This window comes from Sander lucioperca, chromosome 24 (genome assembly GCF_008315115.2).
Source record: "Sander lucioperca isolate FBNREF2018 chromosome 24, SLUC_FBN_1.2, whole genome shotgun sequence".
NCBI classification, from domain to species: Eukaryota; Metazoa; Chordata; class Actinopteri; order Perciformes; family Percidae; genus Sander; species Sander lucioperca.
Genome location: NC_050196.1, coordinates 1,340,113 through 1,363,611, shown reverse-complemented (window position 1 = coordinate 1,363,611; position 23,499 = coordinate 1,340,113). Strand labels below are relative to the sequence as shown.

The following is a 23,499-nucleotide window of genomic DNA, read 5'->3' as shown; positions in this document are numbered from 1 at the left end:
CTCGTGTACTTTGTTTTTTTCTTCTTTAACCAAATGTAACAATTCCAGCACTCAGTCGGCTTATTTCTGTTGGTTTAAAGCCTCTGAACACGGACACAGGTTACAATAAAAAAATCATATCGTCAACTTTAAATCAAATACATGTTTGTGTCTGAAGTAAATGTCCTCTTCCTTTGTTTTCTTCTCAGAGTACACCAGAGTGCTACATTTGAAAGCTGATATTTAAGAAGAAATTGTCCTAGAGGAGCATGCCCCTGGACCCCCACTAAGGGGGTTCAAGCAGAGGCCGAGACGCCCCCAACTCTGAGTAGTTTCCTGTCTCTTCGTCCCGTGGGTTTCTCCACCGCCACGCCTCTTTAGGAGACTAGCGGCAGCTCCTGAGTGTGTTTGATTCCAACGGGAGAAGTGAACGTGAACACAGATTCTGAGCGATTCTTTCACTAAAGTAAATACTGGAGCCATTCTTCAACAAGCCACATATCTCCAGAACATTCTGACACTAAAATGCCGTTTGTCAGACGGACACATCAGGGAAAAATTCTTAGTTTGAGACGCGTTTCTGTCTCGGGAACAAACTCTCGCGAGATCTCGCAACAGGGACGCTAACGTCAATTAACATTCGTCAATGCCCTAAGAAAACTAATCTCTGTGATGCTAAATATGTCTTTTAGCTGTGTAAATATCTAGTTGGCAAAGGGAATTATTAAAGTATACAAATATAACTTTTCCGAGGCCACGCCCCTTTAGGAGACAGGAAGTGTGTACCGTTTCACACCACTGGCGCGGCTTGAAATCTATCTTTAGTATAGAGGATCTTTTGTTCTGGGTTCTGGTGTTTGTCACCTTTTTCACCCCTTAAGAGTTTTGCAGGTATGGGGGGGGTATTCAGTTAATCTGGTGGATTAGACCTCTTCCAGGACTGTGGGGGTGTGTATACACTGATTAATTGACATCTTCTGGAGTCTCCTGTTAGCTCTGTTGCACCTGAAGGGGCAGGACAAATGCCACCTTCATCATTCTTATTGGCAGATGATTTGTGACCTAATAAATTCCCAACTAAGCTCCGGCCCACCTTTAACCTGCGCCAGAGGGCTAATCAGCCAGAATAACTGAAAGCACCTGTGTCGGTCTTCAGAGGCTTTCAAGGGTAACTTTGTTTGTGTCTAAGTGACTGATGGGAACAACAGTCTTTGACGTTGGTCCAGTATTAAGCGAGATCGCTGCGGCGAAACAAGCTGCAATGTAAGTTATTGGGCAATTGGCACCTTCAATTTACGTTCACGAAAGTGCTTGTTTTGCCACTGCCACAACGTTGGCTCTAAACACGCTAAAAGTAGCCTATTGTTTTTTTAAAAGCAGTCTCGTGGGGTTAGGAGCTGTTTCTGGTTAAACAAAGAGGATTTTACTCTTTAAAAATCTCTGTAGGGATCCTTTCCATAATGTTGTCAGACACTTAGAATAATAATCTGAGTCTGTCAGCAGCAACAATTGAACTTTTAGTGGATGAAATTGACACTGAACAATGGTCCTGTAGGATTACATTGCAGTCCGGTAAGTAAAATAATTTAAAAATAAAATAATCACTTCTGTAATTTATACTAAAGTAGGCTACTTAATAAGCTTATACTATTTAATTATCCTTATGGACCAGTCAGGCCTAAAGCAGTGTGTGTGTAGAGGAGAAAACGCACACACACACACACACACTCTTTCACGCACGCGCACCGTGGTCGTTGCAGGCTGCATCCTTCCTCTCTCCAGCACGGAGCTGCCGCGCCGCATCTCACTTTTACAACGCGGCTTCTGCAGCCGCGACAGCAACGCATACATGCAACGGTGCATCGGTGGCTGATCGATTCTTGTATCGGAAAACAATCCGCATGGTGACGTCACGCCGCTGATCGGTTGTAGTGGCTGGGCGGGTTGGTGGCTGACTGGCTGGGTAGCCTACCGCGCGGACGCCAGGGATATAGAGACAGATGGGTGCATTTAAACTCCACAACGGATAAAAAAAAAAAAAGCAAAGTACAAAAAATCAAAGAAAGGACAATATCGCACGAGGAGTGTGTGGACGCGCACGGGTTTGCTGTTTGTTTTGTTTATTTGTCGCGTATACACGTCGCGTGGGAAATGTAGTAGCTGCCACGGCCGCCAGCGGGAGGATGGATGCGTAACAGGACGGATCGAGCCAGCTGTGGCCTGCTTCTAACAGCAACATCTGGCCGGTGAGTCGCACTGACAGCCGCAGCAGCTTGCTTGCCTGCCTGCCGGGCGGGCGGGCAGCTTGTGTGAACCAGGCACGGAGACAGACAGGGAGGCTCGGTGTCAGTGCAGCCTCGCTCCCTGCTCTCTGGTCGGGTGAGTCGCGGTGACCTCGTCCTTGGCTGCCGGATGGCGGTTGAGTGATTGATGTGCACGTTTGACAGACAGGCTGCATTAAGGTGCATCGCGGATAGCTCAAGCTCTAATGTGGGGTGGTGGGGGGGGGGATCATGAACGTGACATACTGTTAAATGCCTTCTGTGCAGCGTGCAATGCACACCTGCACATGTGATGCATAACCTTTTAAGGTGAAAATATCGCTTTGTGGGGAAATCGTCAATACATGCATCAGTGAGGGTTACATCCCCCACTGGGTAGCCTCATAATACCAGGAGATTAAAACAATATATGAATGAAAGCAATATAATCTTATTTTGAATCCTTACAGACATTGATACTATAGCCTATAGGTGCATAAAAAGCAAGTCCCCTTTGGGGAGTTGTAGAAACATAGTGATCTTGTAAGGTCACCGTAAATTCCCGACTAGTCTCTGCAGGGATATTAGAGAGGTTTAAAAACCAGAATAGCACGGAGCTTCAGGGGGGGTCAAAGCAATTCCCCGCTGGATTATTAGAGCAGGTGAAACACAATATGATGCCTGTAAACTCGCACTTTGACACACTCACAGGCCCCCAGGGGCATGACAGTGATTTTCTGTTTCACGGTGTATCCTCCTTGTCCACATCCTAACCGGCTTGTAGTCCTTCCGCAGGGTCAGAGAGGGCTCGTCAGCAGCCAGCCGGCTCTGGACTACAGTGAGGAGATGGAGGAGGGGGAAGGGCCCGTGGCGGTCAGAGAGGGGCCGAGCGGTCATGGCCTCCCACCGAACACCAGCAGCACCACCACCACCACCAACAACCTCCTGGCTTCTGTCAAAGAGCAGGTAGGAGGCACAAGATGCTGCAGTCACACCCTTGTTGTTGTGTGTGCTTTATTGTCTCACCTTTTTACAATTAAGATTTATTTGATTAGGATAATGCACATTAATCAAGGTTTCTGTAAATGCGCAAGTGTTATAGCCAGATAGCTAATCATTTTCAACTGTAGTCCTAGTTGCCTAGCATGCATTTCTTTAAGGTTGCCTTTTTTTCCATTAGAGCAATAGCCCCTCCAAACGTCCCTGCACCAATTCATCCACTTTTGATCTAGTTTTGTGGCTGCGTTTACACTGACAACCTTCCAATTTAGTTTTTCTGGGGCTCATTTCTTAGGATGAATAATACAGATACAGACACGAATAGCTTTACCCCTCAAAGTGATCAATGCTACTTCACCTATAGACCATATATTATATACCTACAATAGAAGTATTTTTAACTAAGTAAAGCGCACGTGAACAGTCCATAGTGCCATAGAACGATAAAATCTGAGCAGCAGTTGTTGGTTGTACTTAGCCGCTACAGAGCTCCGGGACGCCGGCCACCAGCGGCAGTTGTTCATCCTTCAATAGGTGACTGTGAGCCGGCTACAGGCACCGCCAGATGACGCTCCTTTCAGGGGCCGTGGTAGTGGAGTTTAGCCAGAAAAAGTGAGCGTCATGCGGCCATGACAGTTAAGTTTAGGCACCAAAACAACTAAGTTTAGGAAAAACTTAGAATAATAATCTGAGCCTGTCAACGGCAAAACGAGCACCCTGTGAAGGTAAATACAAGCTGGACAGTTGCCTTATTAACTTACATTGTAGCTTGTTTCGCCGCTGCTGACTGCAGCGATCCAGGTTGAAATGGACGGTAGTTACACTTTAAGAGCAAAGACAACATCTGCAGTTATTACAAATCCCAGGTAATATTCACCTTGTGAGAATGACCCTTCATAAGAACGGAAAGCGATGATTCGAGTGCGTTTTTGTACCGGTTTCCTTTCACACATTTCCGTTATGTTTTTTGTCTTCTGCTTTTAACGGGACTGAAGCTTCTCCTCAAAAAGTCAACTTCAGTATTTCACTCCCCATTTCTTTGGGCTTGTTGACGTCCTCGCTATCGCTGCTCAGACAATGTGTGAAAAGTCGTCTCTGGTTAAATCATGTCAAATGTAGGCCTAATTAATGTCTCACCGGCATACTTTGGCCGCTGAATGTTGATATGAAACGACAGTCGGTGATCTGTACTTTTTGACTAACTCCACTTAACTCGTTGAAAAACGTCAGATTCGTGTTACATATTAACGTGGTAAAATCACAACAGAGACAGCTGCAGCGGCAGTGTGAAGGCAGCCTCCGTCTCTCCGTCTGCCTCCGTTCCCGTGCTGTTATTTTTATGCCTCTCTCTATCCCGTCATCATGGGAGTCTGTCTGTTCTCTCGCTCTTAATTATGCCTGGACAGTGGCCATGTTCTCTACTTAGTCCCTGGGTGTGTGACTCTGAAATACTGCACACTGCTATTTGAAGGCTTAAGATGTCCAAGAAAAGAGACTCTGCTCTTACTTTTAATCTGCAATCTCTTTGGAGCTATCAGACAAGAAAATCTGGGCCTTCAGATTGCTCTGATTTCTCAACTGATGTGAAGTTAGGGCCGTTTGCTTCCTTGATGTTGCTTGATTCCTCGAAAAAGCTCTGCCTGCTGCTAGAAACTCCCTCATTTCACACATGAGAATCCAGGACTGCTGCATCATTATCCCTTCACGTGCATTGTATCGCAGCGAAGGAGATGCATGTGTTGTGCATTTGTAGCTTTCTCTGAAGACCTTATTATGAGAACATTCAAAATTGCTATAATGCGTAGTTAGCGTTCATATGGAATCATCGTACCTCAGTAATAATCTCCAGAGAGAAAGAGCTGATTTCTGGATTTCTCTAACCGGGGAGCGCACGTTGATAACAGCACGGCAAGAAATGGATGATTAACAGCTAACAAACAACCCCTTATAACCTACAGCCGGGTTGCAATTTCCAGAACGTGCAAGTTGCCAGAGAGCAAAACGTTTCATCATGTAGCTTGTCGCAGGCCGTTGAACAGCGTGCGACCAGTAAATGGAATCAATTTGCATCACCTTCCTCCGTGTTGAGAATGCAGGTGGCGGCACTGCCGAAGCGTCAAATCTACCGCCTGGAGTCCCTCCACAGAAATGTCAAATTAGACATGCTAAATGGAGCACATCAGTTATTGCCTTCCATCGTGTTTGGGAGCCTGACGCGTTGCCACTTTGCTCTCATTTAGCCAGTTCAAAGCGGGAGGGAGTGATAGACGTGAGCAGGGAAATACCAGAGCTGGAGATGTGGCAACTTGGTAACCTCTGACAACCAACGGCGTAGGTTCTGTTTCAACGTTGACAATTCAACGTCAAACACTTTGTTTCCTGCATTCCGGTTGAATTGTTATGCAACAATTTGTGCCTTTTCTGCATCCATTTATGTCTGCAAATGAAATCACATCTTTGTGGCCGGGTTGCTCAGTGGGTAGAGCAGGCGCACACATACTGAGAGGCTTATGCCTCGACGCAGAGGTCTAGGGTTCGAATCCGACCTGTGACAAATTTCCTACATGTCTTCCCCCTTCTCTCTCCCCCCTTTCTCACTTAGCTGTCTGCCAAAAATTAAAGGCGGAAAAGCCCAAAATCTTTTGCATCTTTTGCGATCCTGTTGTGATGTTCCCCAGTTCTTGTTTTCCATACATGTTTTGAGCCCCCTGCACGGTTATTTTGTTACCTCTTTTGGGGAGTGGGTTGATTTTCATATTTTTTTGAAGGGGACAAATCGACCTCTTCTAATGGGGGGGGGGCATATACCCTGCATCCCTCCCCTGAAATCTACGCCTTTGCTAAAAACCTAGTGCACAGTTCACTTTTGTCACTCCTTGAGCAAACACTGAGAGATTGATTAGATGTTGAGACAACAGCTTGCAGCAAAGATGCTCCGACACGAAAGATGAAACGTCTGTAGCTGCTGCTTGCATCAACGCTGTGAAACCAAGACGGAAAAACATGTCCCTGATATCAGATCTAAACTGTTTACAGAGCTGTCACAATACCAGGGGTCTTCAACATTTGTTAAGCCAAGGACCCCTTATGAGAGAGAGAGAGAGAGAGATTATAGAAAGTGCATAGTTAGTGCATAGAAAACTAAGCGATAAAAGTAATTGGTGGCATGATTTTATAAATGATGTTTTAATGTTAAACACACATGTGACAGTGAATCCTCAGGATCAGCTGTATCCGTGGATGGTTACCTCACTGACAGTAAGCCTATCATTAATGTCTTTTTTTTCACCAATTAGGCTGATTTATAGTTGCTAATAATATGTTGGATTCATGTTAAGACATTTTAATTTTTGAAAAAAAAGTTGCAAAGAAACTCCCTTCTTTCATGTTGCCAGATGACGGTCTAGTACCGAAAACGTTGCCTACTATTGAATTTATTTTTTGCAAGTTAGGCAGTGTGCCGGAGTTTCTTTGCAACTTTTGACCTACTTATCCCGCTCCGACGCACCTGTCTCACGTTATAGATGTGCAAAGTATTTTTCTGTACTGAAAAAACTTTTGAAAATTAACAATAATTTGGCGGGGCCCCACTGCAGTAACTCTGAGGACCCCCTAGGGGCCCCGGACCCCCTGTTGAAGATCTCTGTTATAGGAGATTGGGCTTGTTTTGGGTTGGCATTGAAATTGTCCTCCAACTGCACATCAGCATACTTGTGCCGTAGCTTTTTACATTTCGCTTTAGAGGGGCTTGGAGGCAGATTTCGGACAGAGCCAGGCTAGCGGTTTCCCCCTGTTTTCAGGCTTTGTGCTAAGCTAAGCTAACTGGCTGCTGTATGTTGCTTCATATTTAATGGACAGACATTCAACTTCTTATTTAACTCTCCGCCTGATAGCAGAAAAGCACTTTTTTACGTCCTACTTTTCCTTCAAGAATGAATTGTCAGATGCTTAGAAGAGTGAGGGAAATGCACCGCTAAACACCAACTGTAAATAGTGTAGATGTCTTATTACTTGTTTTATACATGTTTTTTTTAATATATAATTAAGTTCTAACATAAGATAAAACTTTGTCTTACACAGAACATTTCCTTGCATCGTCTGCTCCAACAATCAACAGAGAACATTAAAAAACACAAACGTAAAAAAAAAAAATCTGTATGGTCACCCAACAAACATCTGACACACCTTTCCGTCACGCACACACGCACGCACACACACACACAAACGTGTCATATTTATGATTGTTGTATATGCATATATACAGTATAATATCTTTAGAAGTTTTGGATACCTGACTACCATTTAAAATTAAAGCTCTGGGGGTTTGGACAATGCTTGGCTGCACAGAATAAGCTTCCAACGCTGTGTGGTCAATAAACAGCAATAACATCACAATAATTTTCCCATTGGTCTTTTTTTTTTTTATCCCTGTTAGGGGAAACAAAGCAAGTTCATCTTTCATTATTTCCAAAAACATAGAGGATCTTGTCTGCCAAAATGTTATCAGATACTCATCCGCGCACTTGTTTGGTTCCCCATGGCAGCAGTCGCTCCCAGGTGTAAAAGCCGGGTCCCACTGTATGAATGTGACGCAAGGAGTTGCTAAAAAAGAACATGTCTGCTCAGCAAATCCCCTCCCAGGACAGAGAGGGGGCGGGGGGAGCTCAATAAAACAACAACTGGGCCACGTCAGCGCTCTCCACACTTTGATTGATTTCGACAAACGGGGCCAGAAACACTACGTGCGGCTGTCGGAGTGAATTTACCGAATCTCGATACAGATGATTGAAGGAGATGTGTGGCCGCTTTTCCTACAAGAGGTTCACCTCATATGAGCTGCAGAGTCACAATCTGAATGTGAGGGTTAAACCGGCTCTGTCAATCCAGTTATGGCACCAACCACCGCTGCCCGCCGCTGATGATATCTCAGGCTACATTTACATCGCTACGTTTTGGTTTCTAAGCGTTAAGTTTTGAGCCAAAAGTGATCTCCGCTGCAGAGGAGGGTCTGGCTAGTCCACACAGCATTCTGGAATAGGAGAAAAAAATGCTGGTGGTTTGCTTATTTCTTTAAACCAATCACAATGGTCTTGGGCGGTGCTAAGCTCCAGACACAGCGACGGTGGCTCTGCAGAATAGACTCAGGAAGGAACTTGTTTTGGTGGAACATTTATACGCTGCAAAAAACGGCACATACAATATTAAATGAAGTTAACTGTTGACACAATACAGTAACGTGAGCTATCTAAATTAGCTGGATACGGGCGCCTGGGTAGCTCACCTGGTAGAGCGTGCGCCCATATATAGAGGTTTACTCCTCAATGCAGCGGCCGCAGGTTTGACTCCGACCTGCGGCCCTTTGCTGCATGTCATTCCCCCCTCTCTCCCCTTTCATGTCTTCAGCTGTCTTAGAAAAATAAAGGCCTAAAATGCCCAAAAAAAATCTTAAAAAAATTAGCTGATACATGGTTGAACCTCATTGGCTCTTACCAGTGTATCTCCGTGTGTACTTCATCCACAGCAATCCCACCAATCGCTCCCAAAACGTCCCAGTTAGAGAGGAAATTCCCTAAACATATTCTTTGTAAATCTTTACGATCATTCCCTGAAAGAACCAAGCAGGTCTGCCTTGTTGCACGATCCATTTTTTTCTTAAAACTTCCCATTTTCAGCGTGTAACGGTGCTCAGAGGTTCCGGTTAATGTTGCTCGATGCGACCGGAGTTTAAAGCTAATTCAAAGAAAGAAGGAAGGGAAGTGAGGGACATCCGGCGGAACTATTGATGTAGGCTACTGAGGCACAAAACTGTTGCTGTTTGACATCTGCCTGGATTTGAAAGCATGCTCTCTGTCATATCTTTTGGAACGGAGTGCTTTTGATGGCCTGTAGATGCCACCTGCCTTGTTGACTCAACATCATGGGTGCTCAAGGTTGCGTGTCAATCATGTTAGCGGTCAGCAGCAAAGTCCCTGTGACATGGAGCAGGGAGCTGATTTCTCTTGTGGAAAATCAAAGAGGAAAATCCACCCTTGGGTACTGTTTCAGATCACATCAATCTGTGATGTTTCCTTCGTTTCCAGGAGTCCATAGTGAACCCAATTTGCGTCCACCTTCCTCATCTACTTAGTGACTTCCACCGTCTCCCCGAGCATCAACTTGTTGCTTTTGCATCAAAGGTGGGCGGATAAAGAGACGTAAAGTGCTTTAATGCATCAATGGGTTACATGTGTTGGCGGAAAGAGCAAGAGAGACGTCAAAAACAAAAGTGGGATGCACGGCGTTCTGGTCTATTGAGGCTATTGTGGGTGTAGTAACTGGTACCTCTGCTTTCCCTCTAATTACTATTTCTCCCTGTGTGATTGTTAAACGACGCAGTGCCTCTGAAAAGAAATTGAAACGCATACAATTAAAGTTGTGGTGTCGACAGACAGACGGTCATAAAATGAAAGGCTTCTTGGAGCAAAATGGGCCTGAAAATAAGTGTCTCTTAAGTGTGAATGCTCCCTTTTATGATGGCGATTAGCTGAACAAATGCACTTAAAGTATTGAAATTGAACTTGAGGACTCTGTGCAGAAATGCAGTGGCATGAAAAGATAAGACGCATCATACAATGAAGTACAAGTACCTCATTGTATGTCATCGACAGATATTGGTAAAAGAAATGCTTCTCGGAGCAGCAAAAATGGGCTTTAAGTGTGAATGCTCCATTTTTTCAGATGCCGTTTTTATAGCAAGAGCAGGAATGTGTTGCCGCGGCAGAACTAGGCCGAACATTTCACGGATATCACAGATGCAGTCTGGATAAAACCAAACTGCGGGGGCTATGATTAGACACGGCAAGGAGGAGTAAGACGCTGAGGTGGTTGGTGTGTCACTCGATAAGAGAGAGAAGAAACACTTTGTGACAGCGCACAATAAGCCACGGCGAATTGGCCAGTAGCCTCCAGCTGGTACGAGACATCGCCTGGCACGGCTCTGCATCGACCTGGCAGGGCTGGGCGTGTTCCCAGACGTCACGAGGCGACTGGCGCAGGGCGCCGTGCGGCTCTGTTTGTCCCTCGAGGCGAGGCCCTAACGCGGCGAGGCTGGAACAAGGAGGGCTGTGTGTTCCCTGTCCTGTCTCTGTGCTGCTCTGAAGCAGTGGTGGAAGAAGTATTCAGATCCTTTACTTAAGTAAAAGTACTAACACCACACTGTAAAAATACTCTGTTACAAGTCCTGCATTGAAAATGTTACTTCAGTAAAATTAAGTATCATCAGGAAAATGTAGTCAAAGTATTAAAATTTAATTTCAGCTGGACTTGTAGGCCGTTATATTGTTGGCTAGTTTACTTTAGAATAAAACATCAGATTTTATAAACATGTGTTTTGTGTGCAGAAATCTTAATGTGTAAAGTAACTAGTAACTAAAGCTGTAACAGATGAATGTAGTGGAGTAAAAAGTACAATATTTCTCCCTGAAATGTAGTGGAGTAGTAGTAGAAAGCGGCATGAAAAGAAAAGACTCAAGTAAGGTACAAGTACCTCAACATTTGGACTGAAGTAAATGTACTTCGTTACATTCCACCACCGCTACATTCCACCACCGCTGAGATGTCGAGGCAGAGTCAGCAGTGATGCTGTGACAGTTTGCAGCACGTTTGAGCACCATGTTGTCTGAACAGCCCACTGTTGTGCCCCTTAAAGTACTGAATGTGTCAGTCTACATCTAGTCTATGTCCACGACAGTCCACTTCCGGGACTGCTTCGGCGCTGCCGGAAATCTTGCCAGATCTTTTAGGCCGGATGTCCGTAACCTTCCTCTTTCTTTGTGTTCCTTTTGTGAGATCCTTTACATAGATTGTATTGTGTAAGGCCGGGCTCAAAATGTTAAGTCTTTTTCTGCAGTTGCACGACTGCATTTCCATTTTGCAACATTTTGGAGCAGCTGCCTCGGAGCCACATGAGCCTAATAAGCGGACAAACATTTCTCCAATTAACTTGAAGTAACTGTGGCAGAAAAACATATTAACACTGCCAAAATAGTGGCGTGTACCCAATTTCCTCATGAGAATCATTCAAGTTTTGACGCAGTCTGCAGGCGCTGACACACCAACCCGATTATCGGCCATCAGTCAGTCTGGCGAGGTCGGTGACTCGAGTCTGTTCGGTGTGTTCCGTGCCGTCGTCGGTAGGAGGAGCCGTCGGCCTTCGTTTGGGCCGAATTGACTTGTTGAAACAGAAGGCGGGCAGTCGGACTCAATGACCAATCTGATTGGTAGAGTGCTAACCCGGAAATGACGAGCAGGATTAGCGTGACAAACGCCTCTCAAAATCTGACGAAAATCTTTTAAACTGACCTTTGTCGATCTGAAATGAAGACCGATTCAGCGACTGCACGGCCTATTTCTCGCTTCGGTGAACTATTTTCGTAAAATATGAGATCGTATTCCGAACGAGCCGCCATTATGGTCTGGCTTTGAAATTCGGGAGAAGCCATACCCACGTGACGCGTTCGTCCAATCAGCAAATCAGCATCACTTTTTTGACCAACTCGGGGAGGCTGATCAGTCCTACTGCCTTTTCTGCCGAAGGTCGACCGTCGGGTTGGTGTGTCAGAGCCTTTAGATAACGTGATGATACATACGGTCCCCTGTAGGGGGCGTAAATTTGGTTTCAACATTTTGGGGGGTTTGAGATCTCCACCAATCTTCCCCGGGGGTCCCAGGACATGTTTGCCCAGATAGGCTGTTTCACATTAATTTTAAGAGCCATAGCAAAACAACTAGTCCACATACCTCAACTAGTTTAGTTGAACAGCATAAAATCATTCACTTTTTGAATAAAAATGTGTAATGTATCAATCTGTTGTCCCAGTATTAGTAAAATGGATATTAATCTTCAGCCATTTGATAGTCAACAATGTAACTGTACTTAATTCCATTATATTCTGAAAAAAATGATTGCAGCATAGTGGGTCGGTCAAATTTGTATTTTTCCGACTGTATTTCTCGGGACCTGAAAGCAACAACTCTGATTGGTCAAAAAGACTCTCCCAGAGCATCGTGGGAATGCTAAAACGGCTTTAGCATTAACGCTAACGACAGAAAATGAATGGGGGTCTTGTGAAAAGATTACTTGTCTTTGCTTGCTAATTACATTGAATCGAGAAAGCCAACCACTTTTTATAATTATTTTTTCATTCGATAAGATAATTGGGGGGGGGTGGGTGGGGGGGGGGTAAATTACGCATAGGGGTAAATTACTCATAGGCGTCAATTACACCTATGATACTTGTTCATAGGTGTGAGATTTTGTCTGAATTAATGTTTATTTTTCTGAGTACATTTTGATTTCAGAAGCAGACTTGTTGCCTCTGAAATCAGGCCAGTTTACTTTGTTTTTGCCGCCAGCTGCGATAGCATGCAGTGACAGTCATAGTGCATGAGACACCGGCAAATAACCAACATGATGAGACCGATAACTAAATCGCTGTACACCCTCTGACTAAAGAGACTGTCAAGGCTCTGTGCATCACATGGCCAGAGCTGACCCAAATACAAAAGAGCTTTTATCAAGAGACGTAAACGGATGAAAAGCTGTGTGGATTCAAGTGTCTTTTGTAGTTTTTCAAAGGATTGGGATTTGAAGGGCTTTCAGCCTACTGTACAAGTAAAAAAAATGAAATGTAGATAGATGGATAGACTTTGGTATTTAACGTTAATCACTACACAGTGATTAACGTTAAATACTAAAGACGACCAAAATCTGACATTTTTTGACATCTGTTTTAGCATATGAAATTTAGTGTATGCAATGAAAACGCCACATGAACATGTTAAAAATGCAGCAACAGCAAAAGACCAAACTGCATCAGCGGTGGAAGAAGTATTCAGATCCTTCACTTTAGTTAAAGTACTAATACCACACAGTGAAAATACTCTAAGTTCAAGTCCTACATTGAAAATGTTACTTAAGTAAAAGTTTGTAAGTGTCATCAGGAAAATGTAGCGGAGTAGAAGTAGAAAGTGGCATGACAATAAAAGACTCAAGTAAAGTACAAGTACCTCAACATTTGGACAGGACAATAAATATATTCAGTTACATTTCACTACTGAACTGCAGTTACTACAAGTGAGATAGTATTTCGCAAGTTAAGCTACGCTGCCACAGCTTGCCTCACCTAAAGATACATTTACACCCAAATGTTTCCCAAGCTGCTATCCATAATTATCCATCCACCACTGCTATGATAATTTGGAAATCTGTGTTGTCGCTACAGACATTGCACCAATCGTTTCTTTTCTTACTGGTTTTTATTGATTTTTTTTTTAAAGAGGAACAGCAACCACAATACTAACCTTACCAACTATTATAATAATAATAATAGAGGTATGATTAATAAGTTTCTTGGGAGCGTTTTCTTCAGGACACACTGGATGCTGGTCACAAAGATGCCATTTCCCTTTTTGGTGAAGTGCACTCCGTCTGCCAGAAATATTTTCCTGTCAAAAAATCTCAGGAGGGGATGTTCAATGACTTCGCCACCAAAGTTGCCAACAACCTTTCTCATGCATTTGTTTGTCTTCCTGTCGACATTGACCCTCCCAGGCGGTCCATTTCTCCACACTTGCCGCTCGTTGATACAGGAATATGCAATCGTCATTGACGGAAACTCCGCATTGAGCTGCATCAAGTCCTGCTCCATTATGGATGCAAGTTTCTTGGCGGGCATCATTCCCAGATCGTTGCCACCAGCGTGGACGACCAAGATGTCAGGGGGACTCTGAGCGTTTGACCACTCTGCATAAAAACGACGGAGGACGCCACTCCAATGCATGCCTCCTTTGCCAAACCACTCAACTTTGGCATTAAGTCCGAAGTTCTCCCCAAAGTTCTCATACGCTGCTTCCTCTCCTCGTCGGATGTAACTTGACCCGATGATCCATATCTTGGTTACTGCTTTTGTCTCTTTTTTGTCCTTCCTCTGAAATGTGACATGGATCACAGTGGATGGGGCCTTTTTAGAGGTACTTGGTAGCTCTGTCTTTCTCCTCTGAATCGATCACCTGGGATTCTTTTGCGGTCCTTTGTAATTTCACCGTACAACCTTTTTATCAGGGTTACACAGATCTTCCTTCCCTTTCGGGGAGGAGGTGCTGCCTGACCGTACACTTTTTACGAGTCTCCTCACGTCTCCTCTTCCGTACGGGGGAGGTGCTGTCTGGGCTTCTGTTGCTACTCTGTGAAATTTCAGCATAGGCCCTCTTTCTTTTTTCCAGATGCTTGATGTGGGCAAGTCTAGATTTATCCCTGTCAGATATTGACAGTATGTGTTGTGGACTTTGAGTCCCAAAGGAGGATCTTTTGGATAACTGGTTTTCTGAGGGTGGCTCCTGGGTTGGCTCAGCGTCAACCTCATCTGAGCTCAGACTTTGCGGACAACAGAAGTCTATCAGATGGCTCACTGTAACAAAAGCATGTTGCAACACTTGGCCGGGTGTTATTCTCTGAGTAGGATCCAGCTGCAGCATCTGCTTGACCAGCTCCACAAAGTTCTCCAGGTCAGCCTTATCTCTCACAGTGTCCGCTTCTGACAGACGCCTGTCTGGCTTCTGCCGGACTTTCTTCAGATCCTCCAGGGAGCCGAACATGCAGTCGATTCACGGGATGCATCCATACTCGTGTGGCGTCATGAGTTTCCACATATTTGGCCAAGTCTTCCGGTAAAACTGACTCGTTTTGAGTCCAGTGCTGAGGAAGTACCCTGGCAGCTGACCCTGAGTTTGCGTTATCTTCCAAATCCTCTCATAGTCACAGCTCCCAGGGTAAAGCGGGAAGCCTAGGAACAGCTCGGCAGCAATGCAGCCCAGGGACCACATGTCTATGGCCTCGTTACAGGGGAGACCCAGAATGGTCTCAGGAGCCCGGTGCTGAATACATGAGCCCTGCTCTGCTTTTGAGGCATCGCAGGCGGAGCCAAAGTCAATCAGTTTTATCTTTAATGGCTGCCGTACATGGTCCACCAGCATAATGTTCTCAGGTTTGAGATCTGAATGAGAGATCCCTAAGCTCTTCAGGAGCTGCAGAGCTGTGGCCACCTGATGTAAAATAGGCCGGACGTCTCTCAGGGGAAGTGACGAGGTGTGTCTCATGTTCACAAATTCCTTGAGATTCATGTCCAGCAGTTCAAATTCCTGGCAGAGATGTGCTTTGTAGATGAATGAGCTGTCCCACCTTACAAAGTGCCACGTGTCTGGGTCAAACGCCCTCAGCTTTTGCAGGATGGCATCCTCTTCTTCTGCCTCGGTCGCTGAACGTTTCTTCCTTATCTTCACAGCCACCGTCTCATTGGTGGCTGACTTAACACACTTGGCGACTTTCGCAAAGGCTCCTTGTCCAATTAAGTCCAGGACTAAGTAGTCTGAAGACTCGGAGGAGAGCCGGCTTCCTCTGATGACTTGGAGGTCCGTGTCCAAAGAGGCAGAAGAGCAGGACTTCTCAGCCATTTTATAATGGGAATCCTGCTGCTTGTAACTCATAGCTACAGGTTAGGGATGCTTTTCCAAACTAGTTTGAATGAGATGGTTAGAAATGCCAACAGCTAATCCTGACTTGTGTTCTGCACACAGAAACAAAGGCCAGTTGACCGATATGGTGAAGATTCCGGTGTATGATGTGTTGGCTGTGTCCTGGAAAGTTTGGCACTATTGCGTCATATTCCACTGAACACTCAGGTCATCATGGTGAAGGAGTCCTACTTGAGCTCTGATAATACATTTACATCACTACGTTTTGGTTTTTAAGAGGAGCTCTGAGCCAAAACCGATATCCGTGCACCAAGTGTTTTTATCTCTTTATTTAAACTAACACGCCCAAACCGCATATATCAACATGGCTATACAGGACATAAATAGGAGGCAGCATGTATACTCCGCCTGTTGCTGGTAGTTGGCATAGTAACGTTAGTAGCTTTAGTCTCAGAGAATGAGACGTTGTGATCGATAAGAACCAATCAGGCGGTAAAACGATGGCGTCAGTGCAGGTGTTGCCAAAGGTCTTCGAAATCAAGGAGAGGGTTAACCTTTCCTGCTACAGATTGGTGGGACGTGGTCAGAAAGAACAGGGGAGACACTTTGTTTCTCCCACTATGCCTCTAGAGTCCGAAGCTAATCACCGTCACTCGCTCTAACACACACACACACCATAAATCCCGCTTAAATGTACAATCTATAGACAACTCAGCTTACTGTGTCACAGTAAACAAAGCGCCCTCATCAGACCTTTCACTATGACTGAGAGTATTTTTCTGAACTTCACAACGAGGGTTTCCTGGGAAGCGGTGTGTTTTCCAGCTGGGTGGTTTTAATATTTAGACATTATTTGCAGACAACTAATTCTCCAGTGGACCTCCGTGTTGACACACCAGCTGTGGTTCAGAGAAGATTTATGAAGCAGCTGGGAAGCCTCTAGTGTTATGTAACAGAATACAGAGGAGGGAGTGCCAAAACTACCGGCTCTCCGACCACAATCGGCAAACATCTGCTCTACTGTCATACTCGAGCAAGGCGTTGGATCCGTACCAGCTCGTAGTGTTTTCAATATGTGGGGCATATTTTAAGTTTGTGCAGCAGTGGAAGAAGTATTCAGATCCTTTACTTAAGTAAAAGTACAAATGTAACACTGCAAAAAATACTGAAAAGAAAAGACTCAAGTAAAGTACAAGTACCTCAACATTTGTATTTAAGTACTGGAGTAAGTGTACTTAGTTACATTCCACCGCTGGTGTTGTGGTGTTTGGGTTGTCAAAATTGCCGAAAGTACACTCTGATGGCTACATTTCATGCCTATTTTGAGATAGATATCACAATGTTTCTGTGCCTAATCACATTTTGGAAATGTACAAACTAAAACCAGTTTAAAATAGTCTCTTTATGTTTTGTAGTCATGAAGACATCTGGGGTTTCAGGGGTAAACAAGAGGACACTTGGCCCGTTTATCAGTGATTCACTTAAGTGCTGAAGTGCTGTGCCAACTGAGCATCTGATTCACAATAACCTTCAGGACACACACGCATCCATCCCTTGTTTGGTAGGTGGTACAGCTCGAAGAGTGAGACCAGAAACAAGTAGGCATGAAAGTCTCAGTGTCTTCACACAATTGGATATAGTAATCTAGTCTTAAATTCCCAGGGAAAAACAGGTGAGTCGTGGTGGACGGAAGGCGAAATGTGTCTTACATTTGAATTTGACTGCTGTCAAAAGTCCTACAAAAGTTTAAGTTTGACTTTAAAACTTGCACTATTTACTGTCATCCCCATATTAGTCCCGCATAGCCAGACCTTCTTCCACAGCGCTGCAGAGGAAGGTCTGGCTAGTCCACACAGCATTCCTGGATGGGAGAAAAACGTGCTCTGGTTTATTGGCATTTCTTTAAACCAATCACAATCGTCTTGGGCGGTGCTAAGCGCTGTACGGAGCAACGTCACCTCTGCAAAAAAGCCTCGGGAAGGAACTTTTTTTGGTGGAATGTGTGTACGTTCAAAAGTAGTTTCAGTCGTGCAACAGAAAACTCAGATTGGACAGATAGTCTAGCTAGCTGTCTGGATTTACCCTGCAGAGATCTGAGGAGCAGGTAACCATAGTCCTCACAAATCCAACACAAGAACGCCAACACAAAAGAAAGCACAATGTAACGGATATCCGTCCTAAATGAGTGAAATGTGGCGGAATTTCAGTCGGCAATGGAGCAATCCCGGAAGTGGAACGTCGTGGATATAGACTATTCCCAAATAGACCCAAAATGTCAGACTGCTGCTGTGTATGTTTATTGAATTGTGTCCACTCAGTCTTCCTCTAAATTTACAGAAATGGCACAATAATGAATGTAAGCCCCACAGACCCTCCACGACCCATTCTGAGCCAGGAAAACCCCTGACATTGGTGCAAGGCTACCTGGCGCTCGGACCCCGGGCACTGTTATGGACTGAAATATGTGCCACCAGAAACTGAATTTGAATCATTTATATTTGAATTTGAATTGCTAAACTTGAAAAATTGCATTAAAAAACTGAATTTGAATCACATAATTTGAAATTGTATTGTTTAATTTGAATAATTGCATTGAAAAACTGAATCTAAATTCGATCCTCACTGAAAATTCAACTCTCTATATAGCTTCACATTCAGTTCTCACAATTCAGATTCAGATCACCAAATTCAATTTCAAGTTACTAAGACAGACATCTGGATAGTTGGAGGATGAAGGAAGAGCAATCGAGCGCAGATCGATAGAGTTCAGTGGCAAGTTCAGTGGCGCAGGATCATGAGCACTAGCTAAAGATGCCAAACTGTTGTGCTGCTTATGAATGTTCGAACGACAGAAATGAAAAAACAGCAAGGGATAACGTTTTCAGAGGTGAAAATGTGTTTTATGATATACTATATGCCGCCTTCGACCTGCAATCTGACCTCCGGCGGCGGCGGGAGGCGGAGAGTTCCGTGGCCGGCGGCAGTGTCTCTTCCCCCGGGCAGGAACACAGCTTCGCCTCGCTGCTGCGCCGGTCCCCGCTGATCCAGATGGGACCGGCCAAAGACAGAGTGGTGATAAAGAGGATCTTCCACGTAATCCAGGACGACCTGTACGTATATTTCGGCGGGAAGTTCCACTGCGTTTGTCGGCGGCCGGCGGACTGAGAGAAACTACAGCAGGGCATTAGAGTCCGTCTGCGGCTGCAGGATCTGGAGCTCAGTGCCCGTTCCTGGGAGCCAAAACCGACACCACGCAGCTGGAGGCCCAGGCCGTACTGCTGGGCCCGCTGGAGGGAAGGGAAGCCCGGGAGAACTAGAACTAGAACCAGGACTCAGCGGAGCGGACCGTCACAGCCTGTTGAAGTTTAAATCACAGGTTTCCTAAAGGGAGTCTGGCGGGACTCGGACTGTGGACGACGAAACCTGACTTTCAGTCTCGTTAAATATATAAATACACGCAGAAATAAATGAATCAATAGTGGAGGAGTGAGCCTGGACATTTCAGTCTGTTAAAACTTCACTTTGAAGCAGAAACTCTTAGTTCAGAAGGGTGAAGTTTCTGTTTGGACTCAGATCTGTGAACTGATTATAATAAATATTCTTTGTATTAATACATTAATAAGTCTCTTTTTTTTGTTTGTTACTGTACATTCTTATAAAGCTACACTTTTAAATCACAAACAAAACTAACTTTAATATTTTTATAAATGCTGTAAGAAACGATCAGATATTAGAGTTGATAAAAATAGACTCAAATAATAATTAACTATTTTGTGTTTTATTGTGGAAACATGTATAAACTCAGGGGACTGGCTCTTACATCACATTGTATTGCAGTCTTGCTGATATACAAAGTAAACCAATACCATTCAAATGTTTAAATTAATTAACATGTATTAGGTTAGGTATGTATTAGGTATGACTAATAAACCTAGGCCTACTAGCACTAGGCATTATATTTTGAACATGAATTATATTAATATCAAAAGCTTAAATTTTTCTCTGGACTCGATCATAAATACATGTCTGACCTTTGGAACGAACTAAAAAAACTAGAAAATCGTATGAGATTTTGACGATTTATGTTTTTATTTCCGTTAGACCTTTGCCTACATTGACATCAGCATCAATGTAGAGCAGTGGCTTCCCCACGCCAAGATGCCAGCTCTATTGACACATTCGTTCCAATGAACAGCAGTAGCCAAGTACGGCGTATCTTCGCCACTGAACTCTATCTATCGATCCGCGCTCGATTGCTCTTCCTTCATTCTCCACTATCCAGATGTCTGTCTCAGTAACTTGAAATTGAATTTGGTGATGTGAATCTGAATTGTGAGAACTGAATGTGAAGATATATAGAGAGTTGAATTTTCAGTGAGGATCAAATTTGATTGGACTTCAGTTCCAAACGAATACATTCAATTTCAAATTATACTATTCAGATTCAGTTTTTCAATGCAATGATTCAAATTAAGCAATGCAATTTCAAATTATGTGATTCAAATTCAGTTTTTTAATGCAGTTATTCAAGTTTAGCAATTCAAATATGAATGATTCAAATTCAGTTTCTGGTGGCACATTTCGGCCCATACGCTGTCCTCAGCTGCTCTGCGGCGGGTCCTCGGCTCAGACACAGGTCTAGGGTTTTAAACCTTGAATCCACTTTAGCAGTCTCTCAGTGCGCTCACAGCAGGTGAGAAATCAGCCGAGTCATTCAGGACAAATACAAAATGGGTTTAACATGTAATTCTAACTGGCATCAAATAGGGCTTTAAAAGGAGGCTTAAATTGCAGCGTCGTGGTGGGTGTCGGCACTGTCGGGTTATAATGACTGCCATAACTGTCTTTCCCGTAGGAGCTTCAGTTTGAGCGGCTGACTCGGGAGCTGGAGGAGGAGCGGCAGATCGTGGCGAGCCAGCTGGAGAGGTGCATGCTGGGAGCTGAGTCACCAGCGGGAGACAGTAGCAGGTAGATAGTAGATTTTGGATTGAATCACAAAAGATGTATCTTATTTTCCATTAAATAAGAGAGAAAGTATTGATACAGTCATTTATTTACTATTTTAATCATATATAACCTAAGGACTTTGGTAGATTAATTTCAAGCACCGAAACAATTCGTACAACACGTCATAAGTTGGGGTTTGTTTTCGAAAGAGATTTGAGTGAATTTCAAAAAGCCAACGTCAACGTGTCAGCTTTAGCGCCAAATTATCTCTTCACACATCGCTCTAGAAAATATTTGGACGCCACTATACGGAGAGCTGAGTTTGTTCTGAACATTTTGATATGAAACACATGGTGATCAGTTATATGCAAATACCCTAAAAAGGTGAATTTAGGAAGATGAAAGAAGAAGTTAAAGTCAAAGTTGTTGCAATAAAAAGCTCTCATAGTTCATAACAATCAGATCTCAGACTGACATTTACCACTTATTCACAATATCATTTCCTGATTTAAAAAAAAAAAAAAAAAATGAAGAATTTCTTCAAATAAGGTTGATGATAAAATGTTACTTTAAGTTCTTAAGGTCGTCTGGCTCTTCTCTGTAAGACTAATTGCACTTCAGATGTCGACTTTTTCGAACATTTCTTAAATGTAAGTCCCAAAATGCACTCAAAACACAATTTCTGTCGTTGTGTCACGCGTGGTTGCAGACCGCTCTGTCAAACCACATAATAGGGATGTTTGTCTTCATGAGGAACGATGTTCAGATACTTGACAGTCATATTGGGCTGTCACAACCTGCGTACGTCACTTCTGAACAAAAAACAGAAACCTTCAGATCCACAAAACAGCCACACAATGTATATACATGAAGAGGGACTATTTTGACTTTGAAATAGTCAAGATGTTGGTATAAGACGTGTTTAATAATCCATATCACAATATCCAATAACCTTTGATTATGGCCATAATCTTGCGGGGGAAAAAATAGAGATGGTCTGATACCATTTTTTGCTTCCTGATGCCGATTCCGACACCTGAACTTGCGTATTGGCCGATACCGAGTACTCATCCGATACCAGTGTGTCATATATTTTATTATGTTTTAACAGCTGTACACTACTATCCCTGTATGGATGTGATATGATTTCTATCTTTGTTGTTAAACTCTTTGTGAAACATTACCAAACATAAACAATGAACGCCACAGAACTTTCTTTTATTATCCAGTTTGACAGTCCATAACGGAAAAAGAACATGAATATCTACTTTAAAGTAGATTTTCTTCAGGGCTAAACTATGTGGTATCAGATCGGTGCATACACGCCAGTACTCTGCGATACTGATACCAGCATTTTGAGCAGTATCGGAGGCTTTTCCGATACTGGTATCTACACTGTTAGAAAAGTCTGCAGAAATACGGGCTACTATATTGTCTTAAAGGATAACTACCGTTTTTTTTTCAACCTGGACCCTATTTTCCTATGTTGTGTGCCTAAGTGACTGTTGGGAACAACAGTCTTTGACATTGGTCCAGTATTAAGAGAGAACGCTGTAACCGGCAGCGGTGAAACAAGCTACAATGTAAGTTAATAGGGCAATTGTCAAGCTTGTATTTACCTTCACAAAAGTGCTTGTTTGGCCACTGACAGGCTCAGATTAATTTTCTAAGTGTCTGACAATATTATGGAAAGGATTTCTAAGGAGGTCAACCTTTCTGTTGAAGAGTAAGATCCTTTTTTTAAACATAAAAACATCTGCGAAATTACGTCCGCTAAACCCACCAGACTCCATGTAAATAAATATTACTTTTAGCATCGTAAAATACACTTCAGGCAAAGTCGACAGAAACAAAATAAAACTATGAAAAGCCGTTTTGGGTTGTCTTTCCTCTTTTCCAACCATCACAACTCTAGTTTAGGTTGAAATAAACACATAGTTTACCGATTTACACGTGAAAATATGTTGGCTCTATACATGCTAAAAGTATTGCTTTTTAAATGGAGTCTGGTGGGTTTAGGGCTAGGGACTTCAGAGCTGTTTCTGGTTAACAGAAAAGGTCTTAAAGAGGTTTTAAAAAGGTCTATCTCTGTAGGGATCCTTTCCATAATGTTGACAGACACTTAGAATATTAATCTGAGCTGAGACTGCAGCGATCTCGCTTAATACTGGACCAACGTCAAAGATTGTTGTTCCCATCACTCACTTAGAAACAAACACAGGAAAATAGGGTTGGTTTCCAGGTTAAAAAAAAAACGGTAGTTACCCTTTATTATGAAGGAATTTTCTGTAATGATTTTTCACAGGTGTTTTTTCGTATTTAGATTTTTTGTTGTTGTTGGGATTAACAGAACTGGTACTGGTAATTTTCTGCCGTTTTTTGTACGGATTTTTGTATCAAGTAAAAACTGGTCTTTTGTTCTTGTTATGAGAGGAAATGATTGGCTTCTAGCTGCAGGTGTTCTCCTTAGCCAAGAGAACACAGTGCTGAGCATCAGGTTATATAACATGTCTGATCCCCAGCTGGGATCAACTGACTTTCATCATTTTATCAATTTGAAAAGTAAATTGAAATCCACACAGTAATGAGAGAGGCTTGGGAAGAAATGTTTTTGAGGCAAAAGATTTCTTATATATATATATATATATATATATATATATATATATATATATATATATATATATATATATATATATATATATATATATATATATATGAATGTATTTAACATTTCAAACCCTTTCTTCCTGGATGATTGAATGTCATATTCAGCCATGACTCTGATTTGATTTGTGTCTCTCTC

General features: G+C 43.3%; 1 protein-coding gene and 1 pseudogene across 4 annotated transcripts in view; both read left to right on the top strand.

Moving 5' to 3' along the window:
* The first annotated feature begins 1,714 nt into the window (after positions 1-1,714).
* LOC116048618 (plakophilin-4-like) overlaps positions 1,715-23,499 on the top strand; it is a 57,611-nt gene continuing 35,826 nt past the window's right edge. For 2 of the 4 annotated variants that reach the window (XM_031297798.2, XM_031297796.2), the window contains exons 1-3: positions 1,715-2,225; positions 3,036-3,206; positions 20,605-20,717. In XM_031297798.2, coding sequence (XP_031153658.2) covers positions 3,087-3,206; positions 20,605-20,717 — 233 coding nt within the window. In that variant the 5' untranslated portion in view covers positions 1,715-2,225; positions 3,036-3,086. Of the gene's footprint in view, positions 2,359-3,024; positions 3,207-20,604; positions 20,718-23,499 lie in introns of all 4 variants that reach the window. The other 2 variants (XM_031297797.2, XM_035998425.1) reach the window with 2 other exon arrangements.
* On the top strand, positions 18,543-19,365 carry LOC116048629 (annotated as a pseudogene).